Here is a 12,028-nt window from a genome sequence, read left to right on the forward strand (position 1 = left end):
CAGGGCCTGAGGTTCCCCATCTCTGTGGTAGAATATGCTCAGTTTCATTCCCGGCCTCTACTGAAATTGATTTCTCTCCAGGTGGGATGGATCTTCACATCGGATAAGGACACAAACAATGGTGCTCTCTCTGGAGGTGTCTGTCTCTGACTTGGTGGCTTCAGACTGGTCACCTCACCAAGGGGCGCCCCTTTTGGATGCCGGACTGGGTCCTCCTGACGACGGACGCATGTCTCCTGGGTTGGGGCGCAGTGACAGGTCCACACTTCTTTCAGGGAAGGGGGACTGCAGAGGAGTCTGCCCTACCAATAAACATATTGGAACTTCGGGCGGTCTTCAGGGCCCTACAGCAAGCCAGCCTTATACTTCACGGAAATCCCGTGCAGGTTCAGTCCGACAACGCCACGACGGAGGCTTACATCAACCGGCAAGGAGGAACTCTAAGTCAGGCAGCGCTGCCAGAGGTGTCGCGCATTCTGAAATGGGCAGAAAATAATCTTCCTGCCATATTGTTCATACCAGGAGTACTCAACTGGGAAGTGAACTTACTCAGCCATTACGACGTGCATCCAGGGGAATGGTCTCTTCACCGGGAAGTGTTTCAGCTCCTAGTTGACAAGTGGGGTCTTCCAGAGATGGACCTCATGGAAACCCGACACAATCACAAACTGCCAGTGTTCGGATCCAGAACGGGAGACGCTGACGCTCTTCTTGTGGATGCTCTGTCGGTCAAGTGGACCTTCTAGTTTGCATACTTGTTTCCTCCATTCTCCCTTCTTCCTCGGGTGCTTCGGATGTTCAAAGAAGGAGTCATGATCCTGCTGGTGGCTCCAGTGTGGCCCAGACGTCATTGGTACTCAGATCTTCAGAGTCTCTCCATCGACACTCCGTTGCTGTTGCCTCAACGTCCGGACCTGTTGTCACAGGGTCCTCGCCTTTACATGGACCTGCGTAGTCTGTCTTTGACTGCGTGGCTCTTGAGACATCCCTTTTGAGGTGCAAAGGTTTTTCTAGCTCCGTGGTTAACACCATGCTCAGAGCACGTAAGCCTGCCTCTGACAGGATTTATCACCGGGTGTGGCATGTGGCATTTTGATTGGTGTCGTCCAAGAGGGTGCGGCCCCCAGGTGTTTCGGATATCCATAGTTTTGGCTTCCCTGCAGGCAGGTTTGTACCTTGGTCTCTGCCTTGCTTCACTGAAGGTGCATGTCTCTGCCCTTTCTGTGTGGTTCCAGCGAAGGATTGCTCCTCTTCCTGATATCCGCACTTTCCCCAAGGGGGTCCTTCGCATTCAGCCTCCCTTTATCCCTCCTGTGGCTACTTGGGATTTGTCTGTGGTGCTTGTGGCTCCTCAGTGCCCTCCCTTTGAACCTCTGGGCTCAGTGGACCTCAAGTGGCTTACGGCTAAGACTGTGTCCTTCTGGCTATTGCTTCTGCCAGAAGTGTGTTAGATTTGGGGGCTCTCTTGTCACCTTCAGTTTCTGATTTTTCACCAGGACAGGGCAGTGATTCGGACTCTCCCTGGGTTCCTCCTAAGGTAGTGTCTAGTTTCCACATTAATGAGGAAATTATAGTTCCGGGCTTTAACTCTCCAGACCTCTCGGCAGCTGAGGCCTCGTTGGTTGTGGTACGTGCTTTCAGGATATATGTGGACCGTACCAGTTCCCTTCGGAAGTCAGACTCCTTGTTTGTCCTCTATGGTTTCCACAAGAAGGGTTGGCCAGCCAATAAGCAAACTTTGGCTAGGTGGATTCGTATGACTATCTCTGAGGCTTACACTCTTGAGGGTCTTCCAGTGCCCTCTGTTACTGCTCATTCTGCTCGGTCTGTGGGTCCTTCATGGGCAGCTCGACGTGGCACCTCGGCTGTGCAGCTTTGTAAGGCGGCCACGTGGTCTTTTGTGAGGTATTATGCATATGATACCTTCGCCTCTCAGGATTCTTCCTTTGGGCGGCGGATTCTCCTTTCTGCACAGGAGCGCCCCACCCTTAAAGGGACTGCTTTGGGACATCCCCAAGGTATCCTGTGGATAGCCTATGGACCCTGCAGTAAAAAATGAGATGGTTGGAACTTACCTTTTTGTTATCTCTATTTCTACGAAGTCCATAGGGTCCACAGCACTCCCACCCTGTCGCACCTATGCTTCAGATGGGCTTTGCTCTGGTCACCGGTTTTCCGTCTCCTTCTGTGTTAGAATGTGATCCTTGTGTGTTACAGACTTTCTTCTTTTTTTTTTTTTTTTCTCCTCCTCCGGCCACTGACTTGTTATGTAACTGAAGGTGCCTTGGCCTGGGGGGCGGGGTATAGGATAGGGGCCCCCGGTGCATCCTGGGAGATGAAAATTAACTGTGTGGTAGCCGATGACTTCCGCCATCTCCTATACCCCAAGGTGGACCCTATGAACTTCGTAGAAATAGAGATAACAAAGGTAAGTTATTAACATATCTCTTATTTTCCCCGCTAACGTTCCTTAGAGGCACATTTAAAACCCAGTTTGGATCAATCGCCTTTACTATTGCATACTGTTTATTGCAAACTGATTTGGTTATTCATTTAACTTTTCCTTTATAGTTTTGCTGGCTAAAAAAATAGTGTGCATCTTGTAGCATTACCTGTTCTTTGTTTAGGGCTTTTTTACATGTTCTTTGATATGCGGTGTTCTTTGTTTTTTGGTTTAATTTTCATCCGTTTTTAACTAGGATTTTCATCCATATAAGCTTGTATTTACACTTTATCAAATATTCAGCTATTTTTAGGTATCTTTTGTGTTTAGAGAGCACGTATCTGCCTGCTATTTTAGCCCAAGTATTGTTTAAGTCTGTGACTAAAAATAAACTTAACTAGTGACATCACTGATACCATGCTGACCCTAGAAAACCTAAACCGGTTATTTCTACAATAGTGCTTTGGGATGTACCACATATGGTTATGAGCGACCAGGTAACATCGATCTGGAAACCAGCTATAACAATAATCAAAGGGGAAAAAGCTATCATAAAAATAATAAATATTACTTTAGAAAACAGAACATGACGTGTAACATGGTGATGCATTTGGAGTGAAACAGGGAAAAAGGTTTTCTGTGACTGATGGTCAGGTCTAAAAAGGAAACTCTTGAGCCGCTTCAACCACTGAGGACGCTGCAGAATAGGAGCAAAATACGTTGGTTTACTTTCATTCAAGATTTTCATACCCCTTGCTGCAGGACACAGAACTTGACCCAAGGAGACAACCTTTGGAAGGAGTAGCTATAACAAAGGAAATTCAATCACTACTCCATTATAACTGGAATAGAAGAAGTAGGATTAAAGGGCTATGGCTAATATTAACATTTAAAAATGAGCTCTGTATGGGACAAAAATCTGTACAGATATGTCCAAATAATGGTTTGAACAAATGGAATTGATATGTTGGTAATGGTTTCCACAGTAGAATAAGCATTTTTAATTACTTTATAAGTTTTAAAAAAAAAAAGTGGGGAAAAGAAAGCTAGAAAAACAAAGATATTTTCTGGTGTCCTTCAAAAACATCTTTAGCTATGTAATGGTGACCATGTGTTTTTAGGTGAATTGCCTGATATTGCAGAAAGCAGTCTTCTTCCTCCCAGGAATTGCAGCAGAGAGAGAAACTCGCTTAATCCTCTTCATAGATCCCCTTTAGAGCTTTCCATTGGTTTTCTTTTTTAATACCAGAATTCTACAATCACTGTGGGAGGCAATTAAGACTTTACTCTCTACTGAGGTCATCTTTACAGGGTCAGTAGATCCAATGGATTTAGGCTATTTGTGGTTCAAAAAAACAAATGGTTTTCTTTGATCAATACTGTACCGAAAAAGTCTTGTTCAGGCGGACAAATTCAAGATTGAGTTGTTCATCTGCTATTATAAGCATGGAACATGATGAATTTATGGTGCACATGGACATCAAGAAACCTACTTGCATGTCCCAATTTACTAGGGACACCGATGCCTTTTCAGATCTGTTGTCTGGTCTCACGGTTTCCATTTTTTAACTCTTCAGTTTACAAGTTTATGGCTGTCATGTCCTCACTGCTGGGAACAGTGGGCTAAATGGTTATTCTAATCCTGATTGACTTTTTTTTAAAGTTGTGTGGTCCCTGTCCTTGCTTTAGACACCCTTCTGAGAAGCAGCTTGGATATTAGACTCCCACGTTTGGATCATCAGTTATCAGAAGTTCACTATAATACCCTTCCAGAAGTTGGTATGTCTGGGGATGTTGTTGGACAAGTGTGTTACTTTCTAGGTGACCAAGTAGATTCCCTTTAAATTTTGTTAAGAGATCTATTAGCTCTCAGATGTACATCAGTTCTGTTTTGATGTTCTCGGGAGCATGTTCATAACTTGAGACCATGCAGTTTGATAGTTTCTCTACAGGCATATTCCAGATACTTACTTTGGGAGTGGGACTAGTACAATCATCATTTGACTTCTAAACCGATATCTGTCCCTGAGAACACATTTCTTGCTCCTTTGTTGGTTGAAGTCTTATTATCTCAAAATAAACGTACTTTTGCCATTTGTGGTTCATCACCATGTTCAGGGCATATGATATTTGACAGAAGCCATATTTCTAATCAATGTCTAGAGTTATGGGCAGTCTTAAATGTTCTAATTTAGGTACCTTCTCTTCATTTGGAGAAGCCCATAAACATTGTCAGACAATGCCACAGCGGTGGCATACATCAACCATCATGGAGACACAAGGAGAGCTCTTGCTGTGAATGACACCAGCAGAATCATGGGCTGGTCAGAATACAATGTTTTGGCGATTGACAGTGTTCATACCGGGGTGGAAAACATGAAGGCTGATTAACCCAGCAAGCATAATCTACATCCAGGAGAGCAATCTCTACATCTGAACATCTTTTAGCAGATTGTGGACAAATATGAGGAGTCAGAAATTTGCATGGTTTCATAAGGCCAGGATGGAGGGGAGAGAGGGCACTTCTAGTGTCATTTACTTGGCTTTTCTAGTATTTCTGTAGTGCAGGATGTTATGATATAGTGATGTGAGTTGGGTGCTCCTCTATTCCACATGAGGGTTCCTTTGATTTTATTAAAGACAAGGTAGTGGGCGATCATTCACTGATCCCTGGACTTAATAATGATTTATGTAGTATCGGTCATTACATTGATCACCCAGACAATAATCACAAAGAAGGCTTTCCTTACTATGGGGTCTATGTACATAGGGTCTCTCCAAGGTCTAAGCCTTGTAAACCTACTAAGCGTGCTGTGTTATCCCAATCCACCCAGCTATCAGATTCTGATTCATCATCTGGGGAGGCAAAAGATGCAGACCTCTCTCACTCTGACTCCCTTCTGGGAGACTAGGAACACCCCTCTAAATTGAATATACTTGCACTTGTAAGGCAAAACAGCCATCCTTTAAACAACAAAAGGTAATTTTACCAGAATTTCCACACTCGGATCAGCTATCTAATCATATAAGTGAGGCATGAAATATGCCTAGTAAAAGATTTCAGCTGCCTAAGTGTTTAAGTTCCCTTTACCCTCTTCCCGCTACTGATTGTAATGGGAAGTTCCCCCCGTTGTGGATTCGCATGTGACACGTCTGGTCAAAAATACTACCTTACCTATCCATACTGCAACCTCCTTGAAGGAGACTATGGATAGAAGGATGGAAGCTTGTCTAAAATCTATATACTGTCTTACAGGAGCTATTACTCATCCTGCTAGGGCTACGGCCTGGGTGGCTAAGGCCGTGGGCAGTGGCCCTAGAAGAAACCATTCCCTCTGATGCTTCGAGGGAACAGCTGTCTTACATATCTCACATTAGAGATGCAGCCTCCTATCTGGGTGAAGCAGTTATGGATATGGCTTTCGTAGCCTCCAAGGCATCTGCCACTTCTGTAGTAGCCCGACGTATTGTTTGGCTCCGCTCATGGAGGGCAGATGCGCATTGTTGCCAAGTGTCAATTCACTCTGCAATGCAGACCTTGGGAACCATGGCGTCCACCTTCGACATGGTGGAGTTCGCTCAATTTTACTCCAGGCCACTACAACACTTGATTTTCTCTATGTGGGTCTGGCTGCCTCAACTGATCAGATCCCAGATGATGAGTCTCTCCCCGAAGGTTTGCCTGTCCTTAGCCTGGTGGCTACAGATGTCACGCGTGGACAAGGGACTCCCCTTTAGGATCCCGGACTAGGTACTCCTAACCACAACCACAAACACAAATCCAGACGGATGTGGCGCGGTGACCGGCCAGCATTCCTTCCAGGGCCGCTGGACTCCAGCCGAGGTGGTCTTGCCAATCAATGTCCTAAAACTCCAAGCCATCTACAGAGCTCTCACTCTGGCTCAGGATATCCTTCAGAGCAGGCCAGTACAAGTACAGTCTGAGAACGCCACGGCAGTGGCCTACCTCAATCACCATGGAGGGACTCTAAGTCGGGCATCAATGGCAGAAGTGTCCCACATTCTCAAATGGGCCAAATGCCATCTCCGCCATGTTCATCCCAGGAATTCTGAATTGGGAAGCAGATTTCCTAAGCCGTCACGACGTGCATGCAGGAGAGTGGTCTCCAGGTCTCTTTCAGCTTCTGGTGAAAAAATGGGGTCTTCCAGATGTGGATCTCATGGCCTCAAGACACAACCACAAACTTCTAGTGTATGGAGCCAGGACAAGGGATCCCAATGCAGCCTTCGTGGATGCATTATCTGTTAGGTGGACCTTCCAGTTGGCATATTTCTTCCCTCCAATATCTCTTTGAGTTCTTCGAAAGGTCAAACAGCAAGAAGGCACGGTCCTGTTGGTAGCTCCAGCTTGGCCCAGACGCCATTGGTACTCCGACCTTCAAAATCTCTCCATAGGCGTTCCTCTTCAACTTCCTCTACAACCAGACCTCTTGTCTCAGGATCCCTGTCTACATCTGGATCTGGCCTACCTGTCTTTAACGATTGGCTCTTGAGACATCCCTCCTAAGGTCTAAGGGATTTTCTAGCTCTGTGGTCCAGACCATGATCAGAGCTCTGCCAGGATTTATCACTGGGTATGGCATACATATTTCTCGTGGTGTGCCCCTAGAAACTATGAGCCTCCAGTTTTTAAGGTTTCTAGAATACTTGCCTTACTTCAGACTGGATTGGATCTGGTTCCAGCGCAGAATTGCTCCTCTACGAGATGTTCATACTTCCTGCAAGGTGTTCTCCGTATACAACCTCCCTTTGTCCCTCCTGTGGCTCTGTGACATTTGGCGGCAGTTACTTCACGAACTTCAAGAACCTCCATTTCGAACCCTTGGAATCAGTGGATGTCAAGTGGCTCACTTCGGAGACTGTTTCTTCCTCCTATACCATCTGCCCGTAGAGTATCAAATTTAGGGGCGCTTTCATGTCGCTCTCCCTTTTTGATTTTTCATCAGGACAGGGCTAAGAACGCGCCCGGGCTTCCTTCCCAAAGTGGTTTCTTGCTTCCACATTAATGAGGAAATTGTGGTTCTGGCCTTTCAATCACCAGACCTCTCGGCAGATGAGGCCTCTTTGGATGTTATCCGTGCTCTAAAGATCTATGTGGACCGCACTAGTTCCATCAGGAAATCGGACTCCCACTTAAACTTAGATGGATTCCATAAGAAGGGATGGCCAGCTAACAAACACTCTGGCCAGATGGATTCGTGTCACTATCTCACAGGCTTACGCGCAGACAGACCCTCCTGTGCCAGCTACAGTATCTGCTTGCTTTGTGGGTCCCTCGTGGGCAGCCTATCGTGGTGCCTCAGCTGATCAACTATGCAAGGCGGCTACATGGTCTTCTGTCCACACCTTTCTTAGCTTCTATGCCTTTGATATTTGTTTCACAGGATGCTTCCTTCGGACGCAGGGTTCTCTTCTCAGCTCAGGCGCGTCCCCGCCCTTGACTGCTTTAGGACATCCCCATTGTCTCCCTGTGGAGCCCTATGGACCCTGAAGAAGAAAAGGAGACATATGGTAAAACTTACTCTTGTTAACTTTCTTCGAAGTACATAGGGTCCACAGGGCACCCGCCCTGGCGCACCTGGCTTTTATGGGTTTCTTCTCTTGATCACTTGTTTCTTTCTCTGTGTGATTCCTCAGTGTACCAGTCTTCCTTCTCTCCTATCCTGCTCTTACCTTGGGCTTGTTAACAAAACTGCATTGCCCTCAGGCTGTGGGTGGGGTATAGGGGGAATGACCGGAGCATCCTGGGATTGAAAAGCTTTGCCGTTGGTGTCCGGTCCTCCAAGTCCCACCTACACCCCCATCCCCATTGTCTCCATGTGGACCATATGCACCTGCCCGTGGTTTCCTTGTCCATCTGTGAGAGAATCACTGGATATTTGAATTTACAGTAAATCCTTTTCTCTGAATCCATTGCATTTCCCTTTTATACTCTGGTTATATGCCTGCCTTCTTGTTGGGGAAAGTTTACATGTCCTTTTAGTTTTGTGTCTGGTACTTTTTCTATGTGGCTTTTTCATAGCAATAATAGAGCACCTGCGGTATCTGGTACACAGGGAAGGGATGTGCTTGAGAAATGTGTATTAATTTAAAATGCCAGTGTCCAGGAAGAGGCTCTGTATTGCCAGGTTTCAAAGAAAAGGATTTGGCGTTGGTACAGCAGCTGACCCCAATTTAAACTATGAATTTTTTAAATATGATGTCTTCTAGAAAATGGAATCTTATGTACTAGTTTCACTTCTTTTGTTCTCATTGCTATACATAGTGCAGGTGCATTTATTGATGTATAGAAAATGTAGTGACTTGCGTATAAAAAATAGTTTTGGCTGAATCCACCATGATTCATATTGGACTCTGAGTAGAGTGTGTATCATCTGATGTCATTGTTCTTCCTGTAATACTGTTTTAGGTAGATAGAGGTTAATTTAATGCTGGCCCTCACAGGGCACATGATGCTGGTTCTTTGAATGTTGAGTAATATCTGCATTGCGGACAGTGCTATATAGAGTAGAATCTAATCTTTCCTCTAGACCAGACCCCTTAAAGGCTCTTGAATTTATTTGCACAATTCCTCCTGGGTCTTGTGGGTTACATAGTTATTTTCTACTTCTTTGTATTATGAGGGCTTAAAAGCTTATGTGGTTACTGACTTAGAGGTTGAACACTGCGCTCACTCACATCTGCCTATGTGTCTGATAATTCAGCATATTTAAGTGTGTTTTTATTTTGTCGTCATCCTTAAGAGATTTCTATGGATTTTCCCTCCCCACAGCCCCTCCCTCTTCTACGAACAGAGTATTATCTAAAACATTTGGAGGAGGGGGTGTACACAATACCCCTGGTGGTTCTCAGTCTAAGGTGGTGCCAATTGCAAGTCTCAACCCATACCAGTCAAAGTAAGTGACTTCACTACTCTCACTAAATTTCCAGTTCGAAACAAAAATATTATGTTGTGATTGTCGTAGATCTATTCAGTGTCTGCCAAAAATGTGTTCTAAGACCGCACGGAAATTAGAAGATAAACGGTTACATCCCAACCCTTTCGGTATTAGGAAGTGATTATCGTAACATGAAGGTATATGCATTAAAAATTGTTTTAGGCTTAATGCCTCATTTTACACAATCATAAGATTACAGTCTCAATCCATCTGTAGTATAATTATCGCACATACACATGTTCATACTTCATTGTCTGATTACTATATCATCAATAGGTGGAAGGAAGTCCTTTTTCCTTCAGTCACACTATCGTACTACACTTTCAGTTAGTTTATAAAAAGCCCAAATATGCGTAGATTGCTATAGGAGAGCTTGCTGTATCATTCATTGTCGGGCTGAGCACCCCCATTTGTAACTACTTCCAATTTCCTCAGCACACTCTATGCTGTCTGCAGTCTGAGTGACCTCTCCTGCCCACTACTTTCCCAGCATAAACATTAATATAGCACGTATTATCTGCACATTTGCCCATTTCCACTGTGATAGTTTGAGTGTAAACCTTGTCTGGAATATTGAATTTTCTCTCGGCACACGGGCTGTGTGGGTGCTTCAGTAAAGGGAGTGTGTTTCAGCTACTGGCAATTGATTAGATTTGTTGGCTGTGCTAAAAGCTTCCTGTGGTACCACATACTTACTGTCCCTGCTTCTAAATGCTCATCTCTGCCCCATCATTAGGCTTATTATACCAGCCAGTCTCTTTCCTTTTTACGTATGTCTGCTGGAGTTTTTTGCTTTTCTGGGGTGGGGGTTGATTGACTTTTCTTCTGTGTTTTTGTTGACCCCACTGATCCAGCTACGTTGATGATCCCATTCTTAGAGGGTTTTATCTTATAATCTTCAGTAGCTGAGTGACGGTGTCTCATGGAATGACTATAACCTACCAAACACGGGTATCTGACTTTATTTCCAGGTGGACGATACGTGCTCGAGTTACCAACAAAGGTCAGATTCGTACGTGGAGCAACTCCCGCGGGGAAGGGAAGCTATTTTCAATTGAAATGGTGGATGAGAGTGTAAGCAGACCCATGCTCAATTATTTCTTAAACACATGTGAGAGGTGTTGTAAATTCTATCTCGCTACTGGCAGATAATTGTCATTTGGGAGAAGCAATAAGGATTATACTGTAAAGCACCATTGGAATCCCAGTGGCCAAGTTCTGCTGGTGCTTTAACAGTGTCTGCACAGTGTTCTACAAGGAGCCATCTTTGCATCTGTCAATGTTGCAGTCTGTTGATTTCTTAGACCTAATTCTGCACAACTGTTTTAATTGCAACTACTAAACATAGGTATGCTGCTTAGAGCCGTATTCAATTAGTGGCGGAAAAAAAAACGGCTATATTTTTGCCAAAAAACAAGCGAAAATGGTAACAGGCGATAAAAAACTTGAGAAGTTTTTCAGACCAGGCAAATAAAAAAATGGAAAATTCCTATTTTTGGCTAAAAGTGTGGGGATTTCTTTCAGAACTCTTTCGGCACCACCCCCACAAATTACCGGATAAAATATTTGTAAGTTGCGTACTTTGGCAAAAAACGACGGCACAAATTTTGGGTGAAAAAAAAATAGTTGCAAATGGTTTTACCGTATTGGGTCTGATTTTTCGATGGGCGGTATGGTATGGATGCATCAAGTGTTTTAAACATCGCACGCGGTCGCAGCAGGCGTTTTTTAACGTTTTTTTTAAATTGTGTTTTTACGACACAATTATATTTGCACCCATTGTAACGTACCCCCAATTTACGTGGAACATTAATTTCCTGGAAAAAAAAATAGCTTGCTATCTTTTTTTTTTTTTTTTTTTTTCAATGTGTTTGTTTTTTTCCGCCGAAGTACGCAGCTTACGATATTTTTAGCCAAAATTAGGGATTTTGCTTTTTTTTCCCGCCTGTTCTGGGATGGAGAACTGTTCTCCGTTTTTTTTTTTTTCCCCGTCTGTTTTTTGGTGAAAATTTTGCAGGGTTTTTTTCCCCCCAGAAAACGGTGGTTTTCGGCGCTAATTGAATACGACCCTTAGCCTGAAAACTTGACATATGACCATCTCTTAGGCCTTCTGACGATGACGACGGTTTGTACCAACACCTTATCTAAACACACTTCCGATTGCTCTGCACTCTTACTAGGCATATGGGTTACAAGCTGTTTTGCAGAGCAGCATTGCTCTATTTTTTTAAATGGTCTGTATTTTTGATTAAGCCTAGCAAGTACCCAGAGCCAAGTCCTTAAGCACCTGGACACAAGGAATGCTTAACACAGATCTTTAACCCAGTCATGTAGTTGCCTACATAGTTGTACAGATTAGGTAAACTTGAGTGCACATTTTCTGCAGCCTGTAGATGTAAGACCCAGTCTTCATTTCCAAATGTAAAAAAAAAAAATCTATATTATACACCCATTTTACATTCCCTTGTGACACATCCAATAGTCCTTTTGTCCTCTAATGCATTTCATTTGGCCGTTACCCAGATGCGGCCCCAAATTTTGCACAACCCTAAACTTTTAACTGGAACTTTTGGTACTAATCAGTGTACAGAAACCTAAATTACATTTAAGAGTTTCTCAGTAAATA

The 12,028-nt window shown here is 44.1% G+C and overlaps 1 protein-coding gene across 1 annotated transcript in view; it reads left to right on the forward strand.

Annotated features, from left to right (window-relative positions):
• Window positions 1-12,028, forward strand: part of RPA1 (replication protein A1) — a 93,661-nt gene that overhangs the window by 33,241 nt on the left and 48,392 nt on the right. Inside the window, exons 7-8 of the mRNA XM_088454948.1 lie at window positions 9,237-9,360; window positions 10,374-10,476. Coding sequence (XP_088311074.1) covers window positions 9,237-9,360; window positions 10,374-10,476 — 227 coding nt within the window. The remainder of the gene's footprint in view (window positions 1-9,236; window positions 9,361-10,373; window positions 10,477-12,028) is intronic.

This window comes from Taudactylus pleione, unplaced genomic scaffold (assembly GCF_031769625.1).
Source record: "Taudactylus pleione unplaced genomic scaffold, aTauple2 ptg000040l, whole genome shotgun sequence".
Lineage (NCBI taxonomy): Eukaryota > Metazoa > Chordata > Amphibia > Anura > Myobatrachidae > Taudactylus > Taudactylus pleione.